Below are 27437 nucleotides of genomic sequence, written 5' to 3'. Positions count from 1 at the left end.
AGTAACTTTATTTTGCCACGTTCACAGGAGCGTAAATACCCTCATATCGGAGCTCCTACAACTGGAAATCACCGACAATAGTGGGTTTAACGTGGAAAAGGTCCGCATGTTCGCTGGGACAGCCAATCCAGGGAAAACATTGACCCATTCCAGCACGCGCTCCAAACATTACATTTATTGACGTGCTGGGAATATTTTGAACGCTGCAACTAATATTTCATATCCCGTGCAGTACAGAATTGAAAAGAGAATCTGGCTTTATTTTCATACGTAAAGGCAGTCTTTCCAAATAGTAAGTAAATCCAGTCCTTTAAACACCTCTTCAGCCTTTTTCTTCATCTTCTGAGCCTGTTCTTCGCTGAAGTGGTTTCTCCAGTCCCCGACCTCACCCTTCCTTACCATGCTGGCCCCTTTATCTGGCTTGTATGTTGCGCGACTGCCAGAATGATCGAGATAGAGCTGGGCCCATCGTGGAAGGCTGAAAGGGAAACAAAAAAGTAAGTTCAGTTTTTCTGTCATGGTGGTGAAACATGCGCACAGGTCTGTTATCTTCCTGTGAAGTTTAGCAGAATAGTCTTCATGGAAAATGATTGAACATCATTTTAAACACTGTACTCGAACGTGCGGTGGTAGTTTTGAAAGAAACATTACAGAAACCAACGTGCGCAAAAAAAACTACACCTTTGATGCAATGCAATATCGAGAAATAGTTGGAGGCGAAATTTCTGAACCTTTCGAGAATATTTGTGACAGTTTCAGGAACGCGGTGCCTCGTATTTGTACAAGTTTAACGCTAGACCTCTCAACACACACGAAGAAGATAAAAGTTCTACCTGGCTGTGCAACTTACAAGAAAAAACCGTTACTGGATACGACATGGCTACTGTTTGCTAAGTAATTGCAGAGGTAAATTTTTTTTGTTGGCTATAAGCTTGATGTCTGAGGCGCACATACTGAACTACAGCACGAATACGTGGCTGGCAAAGCAAGCAAAAATCTTCGCATTGCTGAACGTGTTGGTGGCTATTTCACTTCATTCATTTCAAACCAACTTACCCAATATAATACGTATGGGTGACTGTTCACTGTTCTTCTTCTGAAACTTCTCGGCAAGCTAGGTGTGCCAATTAGGCTCCATAGAAGGGGCTACTGGCACCACTGAGCAACTTTATATTTGCTGGTAACAAGTTGTTGAGTCTGGCCGGGGAATCGGAATATTTGTTCCCCTCCATCCACTGCAAACATCTTTCCTCCATTCCTTCTAGCATTCCTTTAACCTATCACCGGTCCGCAATGAAATTACCACAAACCTTACTAGCGAATAAAGGACGGGAGCCACTTTTTGTTTGGCACACAAACACATCCAAACGCATTAGCGCGTACGCACATTTTCACACAGAAGTATCGTACACGCACGCAGAAAAACAGGCAAGCAAACCGCAAAGGTGAGTGAAGGACTTTCCACGCTTTCGCGGGCGCCAACTTACAGGTGTACGGGAGTTTCTGCCATGAACTGCGCCTGATACTCGCGCTCAAGTCGGGACAGGTTGCGGACGCCTTCAACGCTGACCGCTCGCAGCACCTTGGCCATCGTGTCAGGATTAGAACGAAGTGCTTTCCCATGCTCGGCTCCCAGAAAGTCAGCCACCGCCAAAACGCATGACTCGGTGTCGGATTTGAGGTCTTCGTATCTACAGCAGTGTAAGGCCATGAATTACTGGCTGAACACTGAACGCAAGCTCTGGCAGCGTGTATCCGTTCTTGAACCAATACCACATATCCGCCCCATCGATGCCTTTTGCAGTCATAGAAAAATACAGTGCGAACACAAACATATTACCTATAACCGACCAATAGGGTGATTTCAATCAATGCTAGCCAAACGGGTGCATCACTAATTACAGTAATAAGGTGTGGAAATGGGACTTCCCAAATATATTAGTAATGTTCCCTTATTGGACCTTTAGTAACAGGATCTTTCGTTTTAAATTTTATGAGTTCTCGTTCGTATTTTTGTATTCACAATTCGTTTGTCCGTGACTATACAGATTCATGCGTGTTCCAATTAATATTGGAATGCGTGGTCGTCCCGCTTCTTAGCTACAACTCCACTTCCTAATTTTTCTCCTCCGCGGCAAAAATGGCAAGCCACGCCTTAAGATACAATATCATGCACGGTCGACGCAAAAAAAGTGCTTGATATACTATATTTGCGTCATTTCAAATCGAACGGTTATCAGTATTACAGTAGTAAATTTTGGTATTTTTAGGTTATGCCCAATCATGAGGCGTGGGTTGCTTGTGTACCCCATAAAGTTGAAACCCCTATACAGCTGGTTCGTCAGAAAGGTCGTGAAGACAGCGATGTTTCCTTCTGCACGAGGGCAGGGCTGGCCAGGCGCCGTGACTTCAAAAAGATTTGAATTCTTCTTCACAACGTTTTGGCACACCAGTGGTTCCCAATAGCACGGTACAGGATATTTTCGCGTTTACATGGCCTTTCTTCACTACAGCTATGCCTTTTTATTGATAATAAAAGGGTACATATTCTCTTCGGAATGTCAAGGTTGAGCTAAACGTTTTCTAGGTTGAGTTGAGGAGAAAATAATGTTATAGGTTTTATTTAAGATACGAAAACGGCAGCTGTCTTCAATATTATCCTCCTCTAGAAAAAGTTTTGGCGAGTTTTTGTTTTGCTGAATTCGCCCTGGAACACAATACGAAGCGCTTCCCAAGGGCACAGATACGCAGCGCAAAGGCAATATTGCACTTTTACGGCAGTTTCAAACTACAAAAAGTTTCAAGTCTAGTTCAGCTGAATTGGCATGACTGAGAATTTCAATATTGTTTGCCCAGCTATACCGGGGTTTCAGTGTCCCAGGAGTATTTCTTATAAGGCTCGTACCACTACTGGTTGTTGATGCCGTTTTTATAATTGAATCGAGAGTAAAATGTCTGATTACGACTTTCTTTGAAGCCTAAGCAGCCCCGAGAGGTCAATGTATTGCGGTGCTCTTTATACGGAGTTTGATGTACAGAAATAAATACCAGAAGTAAAGTCTGCTCATTAGCTATGCTGAAATAGTCTCCCGCCTGTTTTAAAACTTGCTTTTCTACAAAGCAGACCCATCTACGTCTTCGCCTAAGGAATTTTCGGAATCCGTGTAAGAACGCCTTACTGGTATAACTGCATTCGAATGTGCTATTAGTCTGCGATGCGATAATCCACTTGTTCAGTTTATCGGGGATAATCTTGTTATTTGTAGATCCCAGTTTTGATCATACGTGCTCTAATTTTGTCAAGTACGCAAAGTTTGCTTACGAACCGTAAGAAAAGCACGTTGCTGTCATTTCGGTGTGGATACCAGGAGAAGAGATGGTCGAAGTAGTCCCCACCGTCTACGTCACCCTCGAGGAACAGCTGGAGGAAGTCTTCGAAGGTGCCGTTTTCGAATCCGTAGATGGGATACATCTTATAGTGGTGGTAGAAGGAAACGCAACAGTCGAAGGGGTTCCGCAGGACGTACACGTATTTGGCTTCCGGGCATATGCGGTCTTTGTCGTAAAGCATGTGTGTCTTGATAGCCCCGGCTGCGTGGAAAAAGAAGGAATTAGCGAATATAACGTGGTTTAGTAGAGAGAGAGAGAGGAGAGAGAGGGGGAGAGAATACTCAATTCTGATTCGAAAGGAAATAGGAAAAGGGGAGGGCGGGTAGAGTAAGAGCCGCCTTGATACAGGCGGCTCCTGGTTGCCTTTATGATAAAGCCCGCCAGGATCCTCTGCCCCTAAAACTTGATGCGGTAGTCCGCCGCCCTCTAATGTGGTGTGGACTAATTGGATTGGTGTTTGGGCAGTCCCACAGGATGTTGAATATATCCTGCGGGAAGTTATAGCTTGAATTTTTGTGGGGGGGTGTGGCTTTATGGTTTTTGTAAAGGTGAAGTAGAGGTGGTGGGAGCAGTGTGTTTCTCTGGGCTTGTCGAAGGGTTACCAGTTCTTGCAGGGGCAGTACGGGGTGACGTGACGACAATAGCCTATTATCGAATAATTAGGGCTTGAGCGTAAGGGTAGCAGGTTTAGGGTTCTGAACTTTGTCACGCCGGGCGCTCATAGAAGCGTTTCTAGGGCGAGAAGATCAGCTCCTTCATCCACGACATACCAGTGTGCCCAGGGCTCCAATACATCCAAACCGGTTCTTTGATGGCAGAAAAAAGGGGTATAGCGTTTGTATGGATGGATTTTTGGCGCTAAGGAATTCATGCTTTTTCTAATCGATGTAAATGTTGGTGATTCCATTTGGATCCGATTGATGAGCAACTACCAGGCCTATTGTGAGAATGTTTGCCTCCCACACTGTGTGACAGCTTTACAGATAAAATGGCCATACAACCAATAAGTGTAACCATCAATCATCAATGGGGCAGAAACTTCACGCTTTACAACTTGCCGTGAGGAATCTTTATATCCATTTTAGTCATACCCTACACCGCAGGGAAAGATACACTAGTAGACCCAGGGAAAAATATGGGAATTGTATCACTCCGCCTCCCGCAATGTCTTGGAGGAACCCGGAGCGCGCAACAAGTAGAGCACGTTTGAAAAGCCAACCTACACAACAAAGCGTATGATTTTTTTTGGTAAAATTGTTCTAAAACCATGGCTAGATGTGGGAAAGAAAAAAAGCTGCACACAAAATACTGATCCCTACGTTACTGAAGAGCGACAGAAGTGAAGTGGTAAAACAGGACCTGTCAACTGCTTAACTTTCAGGCGGGCCCCTGTCTGGGCTCCACTGGGACACTTAGCGTCAGCTCTTAGTTCCTCTTGTAACAGATACTGAAAGCAAAAGGCTGTTAAATATACCAGCAGTAAGCACACGCAAACTTTATCTGTGCAGATTACACTAATGATATCCTAATTATAATAATTGTGTTGAGAACCTTTGCAATTCATTTTTTTCATCAGCCTAGCACACGGCTTTTGCCCTTGCAAGAAGCCCTCTAATACGCTCTGCATTCTTGGCAGCGCTGGAAGCTATGTATGATGCAACGTAGGTCAGCCAAACAAGTAATAAAGAGAATGATGATTTGAGTTACACTTGGCAATAGATAGAAAAAGATAATCAAGCGTAAGACCACAACCCATTGGGAAAGACATCACACCTGAAATAGCGAAGAAAGAGTATGCTGGGGCTTGGTGTGTGATACGCAGAACTGGCAACATATGGACCTGGAGGGTTTCAAAATGGCTGCCGGCGCACGGAGCCAGAACTGTAACGTGAGACCGATGAAGGGGTGAAATCAGAAGATTCAGGGAAAATGATTGCACAAGGGCACCATAAGACCAGAACAGTTGGATGTCTCGCGAGACTCTTCGTCGCATTTTGTCCTGAAGTGAACGCATACCGGCTGCTTACAATAATTACGCCTTGCCTCATTTATGAATAGTATAGCTCCTAAGCCTTGCATGTGCATGGCGTGGTATTTAGGCAAAAGCCTAACGTGGCCCGTTAAGCGAAAGACAAGTGTTGACGTGACTACGATGGCACCAAAAATCCCCTTGGCTATGATGTCTGCATACACACTAAAAATTTTTACGCCCAAAAGGGTGCTTCAGCTTTTCGCCGCAGGAGCACCCTAAAAACTGAATATTTTACGCCCTTTAGGGTGCTTGGATTTTGTCGCCGCAGGAGCACCCTCTGTGAAGCACCCCAGAAGACAGGTGCCTTATAAACACCCTTGTCCGCCTAAAAGTATCCTAGGGTGCTACTTAGCACCCCAATCTGTAGGAGCATCTTCTGCAAAAGCACCCACCTAAAGGGGTACAAAACGGGTGCGTCATCCTCGGTTCATAGGTGCAGCAGGTGTGAGACCACATATTGCACAATATCACACACGATTATGGTATGAAACATTCGTGCTTTCCAAGCTCGGTTCTGTGAGACATTCCATTGAAGCTCAACATCAGCTGATAATTTCCTTGAACTTGTGTCACCGATTGTTAAAACATCAATTTAAAAAGTCAGGAGCCACATCTCAGTACAGTTATAACTTTAGAGGTAGTTGATTACCCAAAACTTCGTAAAAAACCAATTATATGTTCACTTTGCCGAACTGCAGTACACATCCTTCGAGATTCACTGCAGAGCCTAACCATGCTGTGCAGTGAAAGCAATTAGGTGTGCAACACTTCAACCACACAAAACTTCCTTGAACCTTAAAACCCTTGGCTTCTTAGTATTGCATCAAACTTCCAATCAAGTTAGCTACCTGCAATGTTTAGTGCCTTATTCTTGAGCTGAGCAGGAAGGTTCAATATCAAGGAAGACCAAATGCAAAATGTATAGTTTCCTCCGTAATGCGGCTCATAATATAGTTCCCTCCGTACTGCGGCTCATAATCTACTTATAAAAGTTGGGTACCCAAGCCATTTATTTTCGTTTGCATTATTGTTTTTGCTTTACGGAAAAATATTCATATGGTACAGCACTTGCAAGGTTTGGTGGTATTTGGAGTTTTATAAACATACCTTTAGACTAAATGACCCCACATAGCAATAACAAGAACTGCAAACATCACAGAACAATGCATACAAGTTCCCTGGTGAAGCCCATGGTTGAAATGTAATACCATTGTTCAGAAAACATAATTTTATCATGAGGCTAGCTTGTACATGGTGCCTTGCACTATGTCCCTGCCGGTGGATGTGGGGTCATTTGTCACTGTTGCAAATGAAAAGCCAAAAGCCAGGGCCCATTAGTTTTGGCTAGTATTACGAGGTGCCTCACGGTAAGCATTCTACGTCGATAGACTTTTTTAGAGTTGACTAGAACTGAAATTAGCAAAAGATTCTCTACAAAACATTCATTCTATCCGCAGCTTTAGGGTTTGCTAATTTCCATAGTTGGGTTTCTTCTGCCTTTCTTAACATTTTTCTTTTGATAAGAAGGTGCACAACCAAAAGCAAAAAGCTTTTCTGTAAACCTTTGGTAGCTATATAATTGTTACAAAATATTTTACTCTAAATATGGCAGCTTAAACTGAGAATATTTGCATTTAAAAACATTAAAATAAGTTTAAATTGATCATAAATTTTTAGCTGTTTTTACGCAAAACTGTACATGGGATATGAAGTGCACCACAAGGAGGGCTTTGGATTAGCTTTAGCAAATTTGGGACATTTAAGGTGCACTGAAATCTCTACACATGCGCTTTTTCACTTTCTGTATCCACCAGGAAAATGGCTGCCAATTTAGACAGCGATTCTAAATAGTAGTTGACGTGCATTTTAAAATAATCACAAACATTATAGCCACAAAATTAATTTTTACAAGTTGTAGACATTGCCCGTGACACCAGACATTGGACTACACTGTCAAGAGCTTTGACATCTACAATGACGTCTACAAAGCAGGCTTATACTGGTAGAATGTTTCATACCATAATTACTGTGTGTTCAGAGCTCACGTGTGAAGTATGGATACTGCTGCTTCAGCAAGAACCGAGGATGAGCACCCTTCCTGGTTCTGAAAAAAAATAACAGAGGAAATGCCTTAAGCAGGATTCTGAAACGGGGTTGAATGAAACAAGAATGAACAAGAAATTCTTTCAAAACATGTAAAGCAATGCAAACAAATATTTATTTCAACTTATTTCTACAAAAGACCACCTCATGAAGACTGGTGGTGGGGTATTGGCTCAAAAAAAAAAAAGCAGAGAGCACTTATACAAATGCTACAGGGAGCTTTCGCAGCCAACAATTGTTTGAACACACCTAAACTAATCACTGTTCAACAAACTCATAAAAAATGTTTGAATGCATAAAAAACCAGTGGTAAACACAGGAAACAGTTAAAACAGAATGACGGCACAAGTTTGTCCCGTCGTTCTCTTCTGTGTCCTGGGTTTTCCTATGGTTTTTCATCCATTCAAACATGTACCAGCTAGCCCAGTCCAACGCCTTGGTATCATAAAAATATGGATAGTCAATCCTTACACAAAGTTGAAAAAAAAAGAAAGTATAAAGTAGGTGACAAAATTAAAACGACAGCAAATTGGTTGGCTTTTAATTTTAAATGATAATATAAAAAATAATGGCATGAGTGAAAGTGAGCAGCACGCGAAGTACCTTGTTGCTAGCCCGACATTCCACTTTGAAGCAAAATGTCCGCTTTCAACACTACATAGGCTAAACATGCAATGAGGCATTCCTTTAGGCACACAAAATATACCATAATTGTTAAAAAAGCTACGAATCAGTTGAAAAAACCTGACCACGACAAATTGGAATTAGTGACTAGATACAGTTTCAGAAATACACAGCGACATCATATAAAAATATATGGTTCCCATACAAAGATTGATCATAACAAAAATTCAGGACATTTATCAGACTGGCATCAATGTGCAAAGCAGCTTAATGAAGGAAGACGGTCTTCACTAAAAACATGTTAATATTGGGAGCTCATGTGCTTCCCTGCAAGTTGGGTGTGTAAACCCACTGACATCTTAACTAACCCGCCTGAATCATCACTTGATAGACATTGAGGAATTTTACGAATTGGTTTATTGTAGCCAGCTGTCTAGTTTATTTCCCTATTTTTCTTGGCATTTCGTGTCTAATTCTAAATTTGGTGACTAGATAGCTTTTACTATGGTCATGCACTGGTGACAACGAATATTTGATTTTACTTTAAAAAAATTTCAGTTTTGTTTTATTGCTCACCAGCCAACGATCTGAAATATCAGAGGTGCTTAAAACGTATGTTGGCATTTCCTTCCTGCAGTGTAGTACAACTAATCATGACTTTTACCATAATTTGTTCACAAATCGTAATATGTGGAAAGTATTCAGCTTAATGAAAATGTCATTTCAGAAGCATGCACAATCAACAAGGCCTCAATGACTCTCATGACGTGGTCCACTTGTTTCTGTCACAAATAACCTGAGTGCAGACACATTCCACCGAAGACGAAGGTAACATGCCCTCTTGGGTGATGAATATTTAAAAAGCCTTACGAGTAAATTTGCTGCTGAGCACGTGAAATTGTGGCATTAAAACAAAAGATCCCTCTGCGGCATCTTTCACTTGGAGGAGCGCTTGACCACAAACTTTGAGAAGCTGGAAAATGCTCCATGAACCGCTCCAGCCAGCAGAAACGATGCAGGACACAAGTTGGTAGGCGGACCGTTGGCATCCTGCGATTGTGAAGATATTTCTGTTTAGTAGATGCTCTTCTTTTTGTACCATTGTTTATTTCACCTTTAACAAGCAGCTGAACTCCTTAACGTTCGCATAATAAAATGCTGCAATGCGGAACAGTTAGCAGGGTTACCTCAATTTTGCTTTTCTACGAATTAACACAATGTAGGTAATCTGCACACAACTACAATCAAAGTACAATTTTCACCTACTTCACTGCTAACATCAGCGTTTGACTGCTCAAGCACAAATACAGGTTAGACATGTGAGCAATCTGCTAAACGTATCCCCACAAACTGAACAATCAGGCATCAGAAATCGGCAAGGAAGGAGGTGTCACGTTTAAATGGCACTTTTTTTGTTCAAAACATAAACAACACCTGGAAGCTTGAAGCGTGAGAGGGGGTCTTTCACGCTGACAATGTCAGAACATAGCTTGCTAGTGGGCACCTGCACGATGTGCACAATGTGTTTCTTGAAAATGCGTGCGAAAGTTTGATTGATGTGTAGGACGAGAATTGCAGCACGTTTTGACACAGGCCTTGTGGACGCTTCTGCCTGCTAATGTCAATGTGGATTCTTGCTAGTCGCCCTCTTCGCTTCTTTCTGAATATAATGCTTTAGGCATTATATTGAGGACAACGACTGCATCAAAACGTGCAGCAATTACCTACGTCCCACACATCGGTGAAACTCTCGCACACATTTTCAAGACACGCAGTGCATACATTGTGCATGTGCCCACTAGCAAGCTGCGTTCTGACATTGTCAGCGTGAGAGACCCCCTCTCACGTTCCAAGCTTCCGGGTATTGTTTATTAGATTCCATGCGCTGAATGCAAATCAGTGTACATTGGCGAAACGGGCAATCTGCACAGAAGATTAATGCAGCACTGGAACGAAGTGAACAAGGGCCATGCAAAAACAAGTCCACTGGCAGAGCACCGTGAGAGGACGGGACACGTGGTCGACTGGAACAAGACAAAATTACTGACAACTGAGTGCAATCTATCTTCTCGATTACTGCTCGAGTCCCTCATTGTTCAGACGACGCCCAACATTATCAACATAATGGATGGCAATCTGCACCATATCTATGCAAACTCATTGCGCCGCGTAATGCCCAATATATAGCTTCGTTTTCCACGACACATGCTCACCGTGAACAAGCAACAAACCGTTAAATGGCTTTCTTGACTTGGTCAGTGACCTACCTTTCATCACTGCAATAATGCTTCTACCTGCCTACACGGCATTCCGTCAAACACTGGACTACACCACATGAGCCATTGGCGTTCTTAACCTGCACCAGAGTATATAACCTTTCACTACTGCTATGAGATAGACCCATAAACGCACTTCAATATGGCCTTTATATTTAGCTCTTGGAAACATTATGTATAATTTTACCTTTAAGTTGCACCTGCTACAGCAGCTGGTACTATACCAAAAACATGAAAAAAAAAAAACGGTGGTTTAACACGCCAAAGCTACACTTGGGATATGGGGAGCACTGTAGGGGAAGGCTTCGCATTAATTTTGACCATCTGGGTATTTTTGTGCGCATCGAAATCTCCAAACACGGGCGTCTTTACGTGTTGCCTCCATCTGAAAAGCGGCTACACCAAGCGGTATCTAACCGACATTCGCCTCCACAGCACACCACCCTAGCCACGGCAGTGGGTTAAACATATGAAATAAAGCGAGTTTTGGAGTGCAAATGAAAATATTAATCACACGTCTTATTTTCCCAATCGATGTACCTTTTGAAATCCACCATGCAATCCCCCCTCCCCTACCGGCCTACCAAAACACCTTTGTCTCAAGAGGTAATCAGGCTGTTGTTAATGAAGTAAGCATTTACAATCCGAGACTTGCCACCGTTAAAGTCATGCACTTTGTTTTAGAGATAAGCGACATTAGCCATTTGCAGCACCAGGAGTTAATTGTGCTAAGATCAGATTGAAAGCATTGACGGTAGTAGTTGAAAGAAATTGTGTGATAAATTACAACATCATCTGCAAATAGACTTACATGGGAGGATATGCAACATGGAAGATAGACCAAGCAACCTGCCTGGGGGGACAACACGGGCGTCTTTACGTGTTGCCTCCATCTGAAAAGCGGCTACACGAAGCGGTATCTAACCGACATTCGCCTCCACAGCACACCACCCTAGCCACGGCAGTGGGTTAAACATATGAAATAAAGCGAGTTTTGGAGTGCAAATGAAAATATTAATCACACGTCTTATTTTCCCAATCGATGTACCTTTTGAAATCCACCATGCAATCCCCCCTCCCCTACCGGCCTACCAAAACACCTTTGTCTCAAGAGGTAATCAGGCTGTTGTTAATGAAGTAAGCATTTACAATCCGAGACTTGCCACCGTTAAAGTCATGCACTTTGTTTTAGAGATAAGCGACATTAGCCATTTGCAGCACCAGGAGTTAATTGTGCTAAGATCAGATTGAAAGCATTGACGGTAGTAGTTGAAAGAAATTGTGTGATAAATTACAACATCATCTGCAAATAGACTTACATGGGAGGATATGCAACATGGAAGATAGACCAAGCAACCTGCCTGGGGGGACAACAAAGTGGCACGAGCAAAAGAAGTATATAGTTATTAGAAGTAAACTGCATTTGAGAAGAATGAAAATCTTTTGCTCAAGTGAGGACATTAGGGTGAAGTTTGAGAAGTAGTCTGTGGTGTGCAATGCGATTGAATGCTTTAGAAAAATCGAGAAAAACTACCGCAGTTTGTAAGCCTGTGTCAATGGATCAATGTAGATCGTGAACAAATCCTGAAAGTTGTGTTTCTCAAGTAACCCTTGTGAAAACCGTGGTGATACTCAAATGTGATATTGTGATTTTATAAATAATTAGCGACCTGAGAGTGGATGAAATGTTTCCTGACCTTGCATATGGTGCTTGTTAGGGAAATTTAATGGTGAAGTACCGTCTCCTGATTTAAAGACTGGTGCTACCTCGACTATCTTCCAACCATTGAGATTAGTGCCTGTCATGGGAGACTGCGAAAAAAGCGCTGTCAGTATTCTACAGACTGCGGGATGTACTTTTCGGTATAGTATGATTATTACCAGTATGATCTGAAGTAGACCAGTGTGTATTGCAAGTTTAAAACCATATCGAAAGATCCTAAATGTTTGCTTGGCTTGATTACATACGAATACTTGCTTCAAAGTCAGTTCAATTTCTCTTCTTGCCCTTTAGTCGTCAGCCCCAGATTCTCTTCAATATCTCTGCTAAGCAATGACACGCTCCATACGCACAGCACTGCTTCATGAAAATGTTTCAAATAATCAGAGGCCACAGCACTGCTAACAGGTATACATCATGGCAAGTTCCACAACATGCAATAACTAACCTGAAAATACATAATCGGTGGGTGCACCGATATGGCAGCAGTGCCTGGACCGATGTGTTGAGCAAATGCGCTGACTTCTGAACGGGTGGTCCAAGCGGCCAGATGATGGATGAATGACCATTCCTGGCGGCAAAGCGTACGGAGCACCAACGAAAGGCCAGGCAGTACTTGGGTACAGCAGGTGCAGTGTCGGTTGGCCAAGGGAGGCCCTGGCAAAGCCTTTGAAACTGGACTGGAAGGCAGCTGACCCAGGACAGCCAGCAGCAGCACCTGCAGGTGCATAATCTGTGAGTGTGCTGACACTTGTTGAAATACAAGAAGAGCACACACAAAGCACGAATGCTTACATCAAGTAGATTTTTAATCGTTTAAAGACAGTAACCTCCAAGGCACTAATAAGAACATTCCCGGAACACCCCAAGTGAAATTTAGGTCACAGTAAGAATGTATTTATTAGACCCGCAGGTACTGTGAGTGGGGTATGCATGATATATGCAAAGCTAGCTACTGAGCTAATTTGCATGGAACGCATGCTAGCAGCTCATCTGTATCCCTTGCTTTCAATCGGAACTGGTGTGTGATAGTTGAGGCTCCTCCATTTCAATGTCTGACTTGTATCTGCACGTTCAATTCTCCAATATAAATCGAGTTGAGTGAGTGCCTACAGCTTTTTTGTTAGTCTCTGTATGGCCTGCGGTTTTGCGAAAATGAGAACTTGCGAATTGGCTCAATTTTCTGCACTAATTTAAACAATACATATGCCTCTGATATCAAGCCCCAGACTTCACGAGAGCTACTCTGACTGAATCGGCAGGCGCCTCGTAGGCGTTGTGAAATCTCCCCCACTACCCCGAGACTATGCTAACTCCCTGCGAGGCCACATGCGCGCATTTCACCTTCAATTTGCACGTATGTGAATTCTATACCTCTATGAACTCTCAGACGGGCGTCGTCATATTCGTGCCGGACTCGTGAAACTCGGCAACGTAAATTACCGCACTCGCTCGCTGGCACGCGGCCCGAACTCTCTCACCGTTTCCGGCCCTTGCATACTATTTTCTCCACCTTGCACTTTGTAAATTCTCATGTTTAACTACACCTCGTGCGCCCTCATCTCTTGCCTGCTTTTCTTCCAGCACAACTCCGTCAGCACCCGGTCGACGCGTACGCTGTCGGGGCGCGTTGGCGAGCGAGTACGGCAATTTCGCTGTTGTCGAGCTTCACGAGAACAGCACACATATCGCGGCCCGAAGACCGCGAGGCGTACGGTCGCCGGTCTCGCGAGCGCAATAGCTGCGAAGCGCACTGCACGGAATTCGTGAAGGGGGGGGGGGAGAGAGATTTCACAACACCTACGAGACGCCAGCCATGGAATCACGTGTACGCGTTTTCACATGCACTTCCAGGGAACCTCCTGTTCATGTTATTTCTTGGTATACCGCGGGTATTCACGAGGGAGGACTAATCACAGCGTTGTGCCACTCACGCGAAATTGCGACTGCGATCTGCAACCGCAAAGGCACTGTTTGAGAGACACATAAACAAACGCCCCGGTGTTAAAGAGCCTTGCGTGATGTGAAATTATTAGCAGCCGTGTACCATAGCGCGAGCATCGTAGCCAAGGTCTAGCTTCAGCGTAAATTGATGCTGACTTCTGCGGAAACGGTGGACTGGGCGCCAAACAAGTATACTAACTCACGTAGGCTCTCAGAGCAAACGAGATGGGGGTCTAGCGAATTACTGACCCATAAACACCAGAACTCATTCCAACCAAATACAGAATAATAAAAAATGCGTACTTACCCGAGCAAAAACGATGTTTCCAACGTAAAATTCTCCTTCACTGTCGTCTTCATCTCGCGGACACACGAACACGCTTTGTTCTGATGCAATGTCATCCACTTTTGACGCGCAGTATTTTATCCGGCGATGATCGTTCTTCCGGGGTCCCCATGTTCAACACACGCGTAGGTTAGAAGGGTAGACATCACCCATAAAGCTTCTATAACTATGATTTAAGCTTGAAATAGATAAAACAGATTAAATCACGCCACCAACCACTCGGCACAAAACGCCATGAAAAAACACACACAAAAGTGAGAGATAGTTGCCAGACTTCAAATGCAGCACCTCTATGTTTGACGAAAATTGTGTTACTACTGTAATGTTGGTAATTATCTTTCTGCTTTCAAAGTCTGAAATGTGTTTATAACTTAAATTTAAGGTTTTTAAACACAAAAAGTGAATACACATAAAGTAATTGACATATATACTGATATTGTAAAGAGGTTTGACGTTTGTTTTGGTTTTGTTTTCACGGCGGGCTTCTCAAGAGAGAACGTGCGAGAAAACGAGCTACTTTGGGTTTAGGAAGAGGGCGGTAAATGTCGGCGTGATAGAAAGCAAGGAACAGGTGCTTACCCTGGTCGTTAAAAAAGGAGCTAATGAAACCCTCACGTAAAAAAAAAAAAAGAAAAAAGAAAAAAAAAAACGTTCGACGAGGAATCGAACCATTGACCTACAAAACAGTAAACGGACGCGTTAACAAACAGCTATGTCGGCGGGCGTGTTCAAGGCGCCTAAAACAACTCTATACTTACGTAAGTTGTCAACGAATATTGTTGCTTGTGTCTAGTCATCGCCTCCTTTAACGATGGTCTAGTTGATGCTGCATTTTTGAAATTCTGGCTGTCCTAACGCTTGTTTCTCACGCACCGGTCTTGCAGACGAGGCCGCATTGCTAGCGCTGCAAGCGATTGAGCCAAAGCTCCATTATTTGACTCAAGCAAAGCTATCGCAGTCAACCCGACCTTTTCTGCGCAAGCCACGGCAGCCACGAAATAAATGGAATGTGCCGTTAGAATTATGGCGTTGATAACGCTTGTTTGACCGGCACCGTCTTGCAGACAAGCAACGTCGCTCTAATACTACAAGCGATGTCACTCCTGGCATGTCAGGCGCATCAAACCCATCGTGTAAAACGACTGCTAACAGTGCGAAAACCTCTGAGTTTGTAACAAGTGGGGATTTGCGGTGGCGGCGACGTAATAGGTACAGCAAGCAGGTAGGCAGAACAGCAGCGTAGGGTTACAACCTTTCCCCGAAAAAAAAACGGGCCTTCCGGGGGGGGAGAGGGGGGGGGGAGGGAGGATTGTGTTGAAAAAAGACGCCATGTTTTTTAACATGCAGTGCCATTTATTGTAGTGTTTTCTTAGAGAGAAAGCAATATAACGTTTGTACTGAAAGTGATTGAGAGCTTGGTTAATCGCTCTGCATGTGCTTCACTGAAAAGTAACCGCAATTGCTGACCGCGGCGGTAGAATTTCGTTATTTTGTTCTTCCCTTAGGTCCCCCTCCATCTGAGGCAGCGCGCTCGCCCGCGTATTTTCTCTGCTCGCGTGTCTTTTCGCAGCTTAAGTTGTCGACACGTATTTATCGTCTTAGTTGTTGAATTGACGCTTATAAAACGCCAAAACGGGCATAATCACGGCACAAAAGCCAAAAAACCGGCTGATGACGACTGGTTTTAGATATGGACCGGCAACCGGCCCGCTGTTTAAAAAACCGGTCGGGCCGGTCCAAAACCAGGAAGGTGGCAACCCTACGGAAGCGACGAGCGAAAATGATTTTACACGACCGCCCCCGTCGGCCTGCGCAAAAAAGGAAGATAGAACCCCTGCATACACGCCCTCGAAGAAAGCTGTACAGCCGATTCAGTTTGTTGTGGACGAAGAGCAACCGAGGCTGCAGCCACAAACGATTGCGCTTGCCGTGGTATGAGCCAAAGCATATCTTCACATAGTTATGTTATCGTCCGTCTGACTGTTACTTACTGAAGGGAAAATTCAGAACACAAACGTTGACGTCTAGCGTCTATGCCAGACATAGACGCTGCTGTTTAGGCCCTAAAAACCACCTTCAGGGCGTCTGTCGGTTCTGTCTGATGGCGCGCTCGCGCCGCTGATTACGAACGAGGCGTCTGTTGGCGTTGACTTATCGTGTTGGCGAGCCGGTAAACGCCATCACGGTTAAACTCCCTGTTGGAAGACTACGCTGTTGGGACGATAGAGTGCCGACAGAGCTTCTTATTGGCCCCACAAACGCCATCAAGGTTAAACTCCCTGTTGGAAGACTAGGCTATTGGAACGATAGAGTGCCGACAGAACTTCGTATTGGCCCCACAGGCGTGCTGTGAGCCCAACAAGAAAGTCTTGTTGGAATTTTTGCCCGGGGCATAATAATACGGGAACAAATTCTTAGGTAAATTCGATTTCGTTGAGGACACCGATGCCTCGCGTAAAAGTTTTATTTATAGGACTACAAGAGGCATTTTGTAGCCTTTCCTTCCCGTGCACCCAGACATCGAAACGAACCTTGTGATACACTCGAAGCAGTAGATTAGTGCAGAGTGGAATTTAAACATTCAGCACGTTTTGTTCAATTTACGAACAGCAATTTTAGAGCCTTTCCCCTGGTCTATGTGGAGAGTTCATATTTATTCTCTCAACGGGCGGTGAAATAGTGGAATGTGCGGTTTAAACATTCAGCCTGTTTTTGTGCAATTTTGCATGCTTGCATTCACACACCGTTCTTTTAGGCACCCTAACGATAAGGTGCTGTGGTAACACCCCAATCGAGAAGAAATACTTTTTAGCACCCCTGTAACGGTCGTAGCACCCTATGAAACTGTTGATTACACCCCTGAATTTCGGCACCCTCGAGGTGGGGTGCCCGAGCAATATTTGGGTGCTTGAAAGGTGCAAAAAGGGTGCAAAATGTTCAGTACACCCTCCTTGCACCTTAAAGGGTGTAAAAATGTTAAGATTTACACCCCTTAATATGTGGCACCCTCATGATTGGGTGCCGGAGCAATGTTTTAGTCCTTAAAAGGTGCAAACAGGGTGCAAAATGTTGAGTGCACCCTTTTAGCACCTTTAAGGGTGTTAAAAAGTTTAGTGTGTACCCAACCACAATTCTGGTCCAATTTGGTGCGGGCGTGCGTATGCGCCGTCCTGACGTGTACCCATTGGTTGCGACGTGTCATGCGGCAGTGTACGCGTAGTGAGTGAAAACAAGCTAATTCATTTTTGTTGTCCCTGGACACTGCGGTGGATTACCATAGTGTTAGTAGGGGGATATTTAGGGAAGAATAAGTGGGAAGGAATAAATATGCCTCCATTACTGTTAAAGCGGCTTGGAGGCAACCGTTTGGTCTCTTGGAGTCGTAGGCGTTGTTGTCACCTGCACAGCACCGCAAAGATGGGCACAGACGACTGGTGCGTCGGGGTCCAGGAGGAAAAGTGAGCTTTGGGTGGCCTGGCCTTGGCCTAACGTTGCGTCATGAAGCACAACGTCATCAAAAGCCACCCGCCACATGACGGGAAATGCGTCGCACGTTTCTTGCGCGTCGTTAGGTCCATAACTAAGGTTAGCAAATATTAATAAGGAATAATAGGCCTAGCAGGCTTATCGCTCCCGTGAATTAGCCTCGGCCAACGCCGACCACCTTCACATGCTCTCTTAAAGTTTGAATGGGCTCGGCGGTCTGTGCTTCAGACATACTCTGGGTTTGATCATCGCGCTAGGTTCTTTGCTGCTGTAGACAAAAAAAAAACTCCGTTCGGCGGGGCCTTGCAAAAACGATTCCTCCGCATTAAATTCCGCTCGAGAGAGCATCGCTTTATAGCTGCTGTATAAACCGAGGAGCTCTGGATACACCGGAAGCCCTCCTATATATACGTACGCCAGCTGCCTCTTCATTATCAAGTAGCCAAAAAAAAGCGTTTTCCCAAAGTTTGCAACAAAAATGTGTCCAAAAATATGCGCCGCTTCGCGGCATAATACAACGTTTTGTCAACAGCAGGCGTTTGAGGCGAATGATAAATAGGCTGACACTGCATTTCCTGCGCCCCAACCTGTATGTGTGCGAGCGTACTTTCATCAGGGGCCGAAAAACTATCAGCTGTGATTCTTCCTGTTTTCAGGAGGAATGTGGAGGAGACTTTTGCTAGCAGATTGCCAGACGAGAGGAATCTGTACTTGCCCTCATTTTAAATCAAGTTATTCCGCATGATATGACGAGCTGTAATTCATGTGAACCAGCCATCCGAGCCCTCGGGCTCTGTATCAATTTTTGAATGAGCTTTCGGTGTTGAATACCAAAAGAAATGGCGATTTCAAAACTGCGAATAGTGTTCTTTAGGAAGTCGGCAGTTTTATGACTTTTCGCGTTGTTATACAGTACTCTTCGCCTCGCGCCGTGATGAAACTGTTTCAGGAGCAGCCATATCAGACCGCGTTTGCTAACGTTGTAAGTGTTTTTCTAATGAAAACTTTACTACACCGCGTGAGTACCTTGATTAACATATTGTTCTGTGCAGTTTCAACTTCTAGCTGGGTATAATTGTCTCTAAAGAAGGCTAGAGTGAATTGCACATAGTAACTGAATAAATAATTGCAAATTAGGTGCGCGCCTACAAAGTCTTTGCAAGCTTCTGTGATGCGCTGAAATGTTCTATGAAAGTATTCTATTTCTTTGCAGCGGGAAATTCGGGAATTTATCAACGGTACTGCTACTACTGGTGGCAATAGTAGGTCGGTAACTCGATATGTGCTTCTGTAATACGCACCAATACATTTCAGCAGCTTTTCTTATGTCCTGTCAACTCCATGAGAGAAAACCAGCTTGAAAGAGGCACCAAAAAAAATCGTGGATCCATGAACCTCAAAAGGATCGGCAAACCTTCCTTCGCATAGTAACATATGTGTCCATGTAGCTCCATATAGCAAATCGTCTTTTGCTGCAAATGCAGCTAGTATCCCCTACCCGCTGTGCTGGCTCAGTGACTAAGGCGTTGTGCTTCTGAGTCCAAGGAGGCCGGTTCGATCACCGTACCGGCGGCTCCTTGTGTGATAGAGGCGAAAACGAAAAAAACTTGCGTTTTCGGCGCAATTGAAATATCTCCAGGAGATCAAAATTAATCTAGATCATTCCACTGTGGCGCGCCTCATCTCCTGTTGGCGCGTTAGCCGCTATAATCAATCATTCAAAGCTACTACCCTTAAGAATCGGCCGATGTCTCGATTCCTCGTATACCGACCGTAGAGTCAGCAACATGCTCCTCCAAGTGTAGAATGCAAGTGAGAGCTTAATAAGCGTTTTTTCTTTGTTTGGAAAGGTTTCTTCTTGTGTTCGTGTTATTGACGTTCATTTTATAGCCTGTGGGTGTAAGATACGGTTAAAGACAGCGTTAAGCGGAGGTCTTCTTTAAAAAATGTTTTTAATCCTTTCGTTATGCATCGTGTATATAGTTCGGTGCTTGTGTTCAAAAGTCTTCACCGCCGCTCAGGTTTAACCACAATGATCCGCTTCCTCTACCCGCTTTGTCCACCTCATACTTTCAGAGAACCCTTTGTGCAATAAATCACCTTGCAGTTCCTGCCTCACCGCAGCCGCAATAAACTCGAAAAGGTACCAATAAAAAAGTTATATATTTATCGCTTCTAGATTGAAAATAATTACACGCACGAAACCAGAGACGGATCGTCGTGTAAACTCACGCACGTGGGCAAGTCAGTCCTTCGAGGGCTTCGACGCCGTGTCTCTCCAAGAATGGCATGTTGTGAAAGAAGTGGCCGACCGTGGGCGGTGGCTCTCCCCGGCTGTAGATGTTGTACATGATGTGCTGCATCCACGTGGTGCCACACTTGGGGTACGTCACTATGTACACTTCGCCCGGCCGGTGCTGGTAGCCGAGGGCTCCGCGTAGGATCTCCTCGGGAAAGTGCTCGCAGAAGACGTACGAACCAACTCGGCGGCTTCTTGCAACTCCTCCTTCCCCATTTTGGGCGTGCCGCGTTCCATTCTAAAAGCAAAAAAATATTAACAGAGGGTGCAATGCGGGCATTCAGCAAAACGTAAACAACAAGACGCCGGGGCAAACGTGGAATAAAAGCTGAAATACAAGATGTAGAGGACGACACCCGATGATTGGTGTAACTGGGAGGTGGCGCCCCCACTCTGTATAAAGGCGTTGGTGTGCAGTAAACGGTACGTTTGGGTCTTCGTGAACTGGGCGTTGTTGGTTCACTCTTCGGACGCATCACACCTACATTTGGTGCGGCTAACGGCGTCCGCGCTACCCGGGCGCGTCTCCACATAAGAGGAAGCAAAATCGACGACAGGGAGCAAAAACGCGCCTACTATTCGCACCGAAGCACTGAATATTTATATATAAGCAGTACTAGAAGCAACAGTGGTCAAACGAGTAGATGGGACGCGCACAAGGATATGTGACGACATATAGAGTTGTGGAGGTCACAACATTCCTTCACAAGAAAGGCGGGAAGATACAACATACACATCGCCAAAAAAAGCAGCGTGTTGTCTAACTCCTTTCACTTTGTTTGCGGCATTGACTACGCTGCGACCACATCAAATGCAAAAGAGTAACTTGGGTGTGCGCGGATGTCTGCCTCGGCAAAAAATACGAGGGAGTACAAGAATGCCGCATGGCGTGAAAAGAGGCGTACGCTCGCAACGCCTGTGCCCAAAACCACCCCCACTGGCCTGGTGCCAAAGAAACAGCCCAAGGGGCAAGTTTACACGTGAAATGCGTACGAATAAACCAATGCGATCCTGAGGGGGCATATCGCAAGCGTGAACAGCATGCCGAGCTCAGAAAGCTTGAGGTTGAAGCCAAATTTTCCAAGCATCCACAGACACCACTTTCGCCTATAACAAACGCAAGGTTTTTTAAAGTGTCAGATTTTTGCGCAATACAGGCATGTGTTTCGGTCGAGCCAGGCCTCTGGCTGAGAGGTAGTAGAGAGGGAATTGATGGGGTATGTTGGACGTTTGTGTTTTGGTTCACCTAGACTCTTTAGTTTTTAAAGGGAGGGGACTGGGGCTTCTGCTACCAAAAATGGCGAGTAAGGACTATGACGATCCTACACGTTACTGAAATATCTTAACTGGTTGTCATAAGGTTACCTCAAAAAGCAATGCATCGGCGAAACGCTGTTATTTTTCTCGCATTATTGCCCCCCCCCCCACCGAGGGCAAACAATCACCTTAAAAAATGTGGCACACTCACCTGCTTGTCCTTTGTCATGACGGGTGGCTCAAGAAAAACGACGTTCACTCTGGTGGGACTGTATCCTCCTCAACTGCCGTGCTCATTTCTGCCGAAAGAATATTTATTTACTTAAGTATTATGGCGAATCTTGGTTTGAACAAACTTCATTCTCTGTGGCGGTAAGAAACTTGCTAAAAGGTTCTTTCGCCTTGATAAACGTAAAACGATCCTACGTTGGTTGGAACTACCACAAAAAGGGGACAAGCGCGGAACAATGCTGTGAGAGATTCTAACAAGGAGAGAGGAATTACACCTGCCAATCAGTTCTTACGGGGAGTAGCCGTCCCCCCAAGACGCACGTAGAAACGTGGACGGCGGTCCGTCCGCCCTTTTAAAGACGCCCCATGCCGACGTCTCCGCTTTTGGGAGCATGCGTCACAGAAGCCGAAAATGTGGTAACGCGGAGTTCGTCGACGAATGCACGCGTCATCAAAAAAGAGGCGTAGCGTGTGCCTGTCTGCTGGCAAGATAAGGAGGAACCGGTTTCGACGTAGCTGTTGGCGGATGCGGCGAGAGCAGTAATTGTAGTAATTGTCGGCGCCAGGAGGAATGACTGCGATCATTTCGCAACACACTACACATAGGCTCGACGATACCTCCCTTGCCATTGCATCACAGGCTGTAAACGGGCTAGAGGCATTTTATTCGCGGACACGTGAGACTGCCCTTGTGATATTATTATCCCACCCCTTATCATTCTTTCAACACACAAATGCGTCGTGAGTCTCATCAATAGGCCTCGAATATCAAGACAAGCTTTACCATGCTTCGCTGTAACAATCCTCATCTCTAATAGCAAGCAATGCCGCTACCAGGGCCACTCTTTCCAGTTAACATTGAAGAGCTATTTCTCTCTCTTTCTAGCAACATGGTGAGTAGTGATCGCTGAAACCTCCTTTCTCTCACAGAATTTAACTATTACAAGCCATAACAAGGGATTCTGCAAAGGAAGGTTGAGCATTTTTAAGCATTCATAGAATTATTCTTTGCTCTCTTAAGCTGTTTGCATATAACACAATCGTTTAAACGTATTTTACATGAAATATTTTTTTTCCGCTGAGCGTACTCTTGTAGAATACTTGTAATCCCTATCAGAGCCCAGGGAGCAGTCAATATTCAAGTATTCGAAGAGAAGTTTTCAGGCGGACGTAGGCGAAGCAACCCGGTCCTTTTTACGGCGAACCACTGTTTAGGAAGCCAAAGCAGACCTGCTCAGTTCAGATATTAACGCACGCGTCAGAGCTTGGAAAAATAACATCATCACATTTTTTTTGTGGTAATAGCAGTGATATTTAAACTTTACTGATGCACGCCGTCAAAGACTTACTATGGTTCACGTATTCTGTTAAATTATTACTCAAGAGGACTTCGTTAGGTGGTCGCAAGTATTTTTTAGGCGGCTTTCCTTCTTACTCTTCTGCTCCAGATCAGCCAAAGGAATTCTGCAAGACCTGTGGTATTAAGGGTAGCATATTATAGGTTTATGGGCTCTCTGCCTCCCGGTACTGCAAAGGGAAGATAAAAACTACCGGGCCATTTTTATACATAATTGTCAGAGCATGGCGAAGAGCTAAGGGCCAGTCAGTTAGACGGAAAGAAAAAGCAAAGGTGTTCGCACTGTGTCCCATATGTACGACACAATACCGGTGAGGTAGTAAAAGTAGTTGTTCCTGTTCTGGTGTGCTGTTGCCTAATGAAAATGTGGCTCCGAGAGAGAGAGAGAGAGAGAGAATTGTCTTTAATGATACTGGTGAGGTTAGCCTGGCCAAGGCGCCTAGCTTGCTACACCAGATGTATAAAAAAAATGAAATCGATGAAGAGATGATGATAATGACTGTGATGAAGATGACGCGCTCATTAAGTGGCTCCGAAGGCACTGCCAAAATGAACCTATAAACCCATTCCCTTAAGTGTAATCAGTTAAACCTCATACTTTTCAAGTTGTGATCAGTAAAACCTCATACTTTGCAAGTGAAGGCACCTGGTGTGGATAAAGACGCCGAAAAAGTACTGATCGTTTAACGAATTTAAACGGTTTCTCTGTAAAACGCGTCCTCTGTTGCAAACGATCTGGTAAATGGGGTTGCAGCTCGTGGTGACGAGCTCCTCGCCCCACTCCTGGCGCATTGTAAGGGAGTGGAGAGTGTGACAGACTACCGTCTGTCCGGGAACGCACATTTGAAAAAAAAAGAACAAGGCTGGCCAGTTCAAAAAATTCTTGACGTTTCGACTTTAGCGCACACGAAGTGCTTCTGGTGATGTGTTCGATGTGAACGAGGCTTCCGTGTTGGAAGCCGAAACGTCAAATAATAATTTTTCTACTGGACGGCTGTTCGGCCTCTTTTTTGTTTGAGGTTGTTTTGAGTGTGCAGGCAGCACATTTGCGCACAATAATTTACATATGATCTCACAAAAGAAGTCCCATTTTTTTGTAGTCATTATTGCATAATAATAGCCACAAGAGAATTTCCGGTCCTTCGACCTCCTCTTCCGGCCAAGAATTGGGAAACGGCTCCCTCGGCGGCCCTTCCATATGTGACTGACTGAGAGTTAACGTCACACTTTTTTCGGTGCGCATAATTTTTAAAGACGATAGTCTTTCTTTGCCTACTTAAAGCCAGAAATTTTGGTCTGTCTGTCTGGCTGGCTGGCTGTCCGTGACTCGATTCAGTCACCCGCCCAAAGTGAAACAAAACCTGCCCAATAGTCTTATATAATCACAGCCAAATTGAAACGTCTAAGTCCGGTGTAATGTTCATACTTGCCAATATTGTTGAACAAGAACAAGACATTACGGAAGTATACCACAGAATATTAATACATAAGTGATACTTACAGTGCACCTTTATAAAAAAAATTCATAGATGCTTGATTTTAGTGAAATGAAATACTACATCCACTGCAGAAAAAAAAATATCACCCCGTCACCTGCTGTCGCCCGCACCACTATAGCTTCTGCCGGCATTTTAAGAAATCAAGTGACAACCGTTACAACAGGTTCCACTAGATAGGTTGCAAGTTCTGCTTGGAACGCACATGGTGTAGGGAAACATGGTGCTATAAACGTTGAAGTAGGCCTCCTTGAGTCACGCGCATATCCGCCGTACTGCAGCGCTCGCATCGATGCACCCGGCGTGGAGCAGTGGAACCCGTTACATTTAAATTGACTTGAGGAAGCCTTCAGCGCGTTTACTTTGGGAGGAGCGCGGCCGAATACGAACAGCATGAGAGGTGAGCGGGAAAGCAAAGGGAGGCACTTACTTGGAAAATGTCGACAAAGGCTATCATCTTTTGTAGACATTTTCAACGAAAGAAGCAGATGCGCGGCCAATTTTTTCATCAAGAAGGGCTTCAGTTTGGGCTAGTTGGTATTCAATATTTCTGGATTCACCGTACGAAAAGAATAGGGGTAGAGAAGACGAGGACATGCGCTACAGAACAGGAAAGGAGGACAGCGGAGCCGGCGTTTTTTTTTCAGGTTTGGTGGGTTCAAATTTCTTCTGTTCGGATAAATAACCTAACGTTTTATTTATGAAGCGTTTATCGCAATTTTTTGTGAAGATTTTTAAAGAGTGAACTAGGAACTTTGTTTTTGGTGCGAACACTTCTTATCGTAAAGCAGCAAAAACTATCTCTTTGACGCAGTGACAACTTTGTTGTCTGTCATATCTGTTCTCATCCGCCATTGGTGACGTAATGCAGGTTGTAACTGTGTCGATAGAGGGATAAAAGACGAAACTATCATTTATGTCATATAGGTTTTTAAGCAGCAAGCCATGAATACTGCATCAGAAATTGCTGTGATTTGGAATCAGTTTTTCTGTAGTGAGCGCGCGTCAACAAACACAGGCTGGTAGTACGCAATATCTAGGAAAAAATGCAAAAAAATGCGCTGCAAGCTGCAACGTTCTATGATATGTGCCCAAAAACTTGCACTTGGGTTCCTAACACGAGTCGGTTCCGCTATTTCGGTGAAAACCCGTGCTATCCTCCGGGTACTATTCTCCAGGTCTCTGGTGCTACATTTGAGATATTAAAGAAACATGCGAGGTTATTCATGGAAGTGAAGACTTTGTAGATTTGAGTAGAGGCGTACCTTACGTTACTGATTATATCAAGACGGGAGAGAGCTTGAGGATATTTTATCCACAAAGAGTTAGCAGGTAATTTGTATAGATCACTGCATTTAGTAAAAGAGTGACAGCCGTCATGATAAACGGAAAGAGGATGTGGAAAGAAAATAGTACAAACATTTGCTGCAGCCTCTAGCAGCGCATAGGAAGGCACCCCAGTGGTGGAATGAGCAAACCTAAGCGAGAGCTGCTATTTACCCAGACTCCACAACCACGATCGCTTCGGCATGTATATTAGTACCAGTTTCCGGTTCCCGTGCGTACGCGTGTTCAAAATTCAGAGAACGGAGTAGCAAGAACAGCTGTTGGCAAAGTTGAATGGTGTTCATTTATGCGCTCTCGACTTTCTTTCTCTCTTCATTCCAGCGATGAAATGACACGTGTCTGTGCAAGGTCTTAGGCCGCCGCTATTTGCATTCACTCGCTTAGGCGTGTATTCTGTAGAATCGCGTTTAAAAAGGCACGGTGCGGAATCTGAGCGAGGTCGGGAGCCAAGTTAAGAGTCCACTATAAAGGTCCCTGCCGCACCGCTTTCGGTCTGGAATCCAGCGGTTGAACGATAAATGCATAAAGGGCCCTCGTCATGTATTTTAAATATATTTTCGGCCGCGATAACTACCGGCTAAAAATATTGGGATGCGGGCTCTTGAAACAGCGGAAGTCTAATTTAAGTATTCTACATTTACGGCAGCCACACCTTAGAGCGTTCATCAGTCATGCGGTGCTACCTGATCCGGTAGGAAATTCCGTCCGGAATGCCATTGCGGCCACAGTAGGCAGGTACCACCATACCAGAATAGCTATCAGTCAACAGAACGGCATTTGTCAACCAAAATGTACACCTATCCCGAAACCTCCCCCGGTGAAGCAATCGAAGTTTAAACTACGTCCGTCGCATCTATTGTGCAAATAGAACCCGGCATTGTTTGCAGCGAATGGAAATATTGGCTAGAGAGGGCAGCTTTGCTCTTTTGTGGGCAGAGCTGAGAGTAGCATGCGGAATTTGAGGGGATAAAGCAAGCTTAGAAGAAAGCGCGAACACTTTACAAAGTGGAATATCGATGATACAATCACAGTTGAGCCGAAATGGTTATGGCTTATCCAGGGTTGGCTGAACTAAGAGGCTTAGCTCAGCCACCCCTGGATATACAGAGCGAAAGCTTGGCGTCACCTGGGTAATTCTTGTTTTCCCTTCATAAATTTTACATTTAGGTGTAATTACCTCTATTCGTCCAAATCAAGCATTGTCTAGGGTTGTAGTCCCGCTATCGGCGTTTTCCGAGCCGAACGCCTCACCGTGTGATATCCGCTGGGTGGTTGGGCGCCGCTTGCGAGGAACGGCTCAAAGGCTTGAACTCCCGCGAAATTCTCAGAAGACGTCCCGACCTCGCTCCCTTTCTTTTCCGAGCTCGATTGCACGCGGCGTGTCCCTAGGTCACGTGTGAGCCGACAGAGCCGACCGCAGCGCCGAACGCGGAGCTCGGCCCGGCGAGTCATCTGATGCATTGCTAAGAGTACGGCGCCGCTGCGTTCCAATAAAGGTGAAATTGACCGTGACGGGGCAACCGCTCGAT

General features: G+C 44.7%; 1 protein-coding gene and 1 long non-coding RNA gene across 5 annotated transcripts; both read right to left on the bottom strand.

The window, feature by feature from the left end:
- Window positions 1-239: 239 nt before the first annotated feature.
- Window positions 240-22142, bottom strand: LOC144150179 (sulfotransferase ssu-1-like). Of its 4 annotated transcripts, XM_077682023.1 has the most exons (7): window positions 22002-22142; window positions 21689-21776; window positions 20158-20458; window positions 5164-5271; window positions 3327-3591; window positions 1488-1691; window positions 240-478 (listed from the first exon to the last, which is right to left on the bottom strand). In XM_077682023.1, the coding sequence occupies exons 2-7, from the start codon at window positions 21704-21706 to the stop codon at window positions 265-267; spliced, it is 1110 nt and encodes a 369-aa protein (XP_077538149.1). In that variant the 5' UTR covers window positions 21707-21776; window positions 22002-22142; the 3' UTR covers window positions 240-264. The 4 variants fall into 4 exon arrangements, with proteins under 4 accessions (XP_077538149.1, XP_077538148.1, XP_077538151.1 ...); XM_077682022.1 differs by having other exon boundaries at window positions 21689-22087; XM_077682025.1 differs by lacking the exon at window positions 1488-1691 and having other exon boundaries at window positions 21689-22102.
- Window positions 7619-14792, bottom strand: LOC144148198 (uncharacterized). Its single transcript, XR_013318001.1, has 3 exons — window positions 14397-14792; window positions 12594-12863; window positions 7619-9199 (listed from the first exon to the last, which is right to left on the bottom strand). It is a non-coding gene; the product is annotated as an uncharacterized LOC144148198 (long non-coding RNA).
- Window positions 22143-27437: the final 5295 nt, after the last annotated feature.

Source organism: Haemaphysalis longicornis, unplaced genomic scaffold (genome assembly GCF_048455015.1).
Source record: "Haemaphysalis longicornis isolate Haplotype H1 unplaced genomic scaffold, Haemaphysalis longicornis Haplotype H1 scaffold_8, whole genome shotgun sequence".
NCBI lineage: Eukaryota > Metazoa > Arthropoda > Arachnida > Ixodida > Ixodidae > Haemaphysalis > Haemaphysalis longicornis.
The sequence above is the reverse complement of the archived record's forward strand: the minus strand, read 5'-3'. Positions and strand labels throughout refer to the sequence as shown.

Coding starts and splice junctions, on each gene's coding strand:
- LOC144150179 (XM_077682023.1), bottom strand. Junction 1,692..3,326: donor AGCAACGTGCTTTTCTTACG/GTTCGTAAGCAA, acceptor ACACTGCTGTAG/ATACGAAGACCTCAAATCCG. Junction 479..1,487: donor GCAGAAACTCCCGTACACCT/GTAAGTTGGCGC, acceptor TTTCCCTTTCAG/CCTTCCACGATGGGCCCAGC.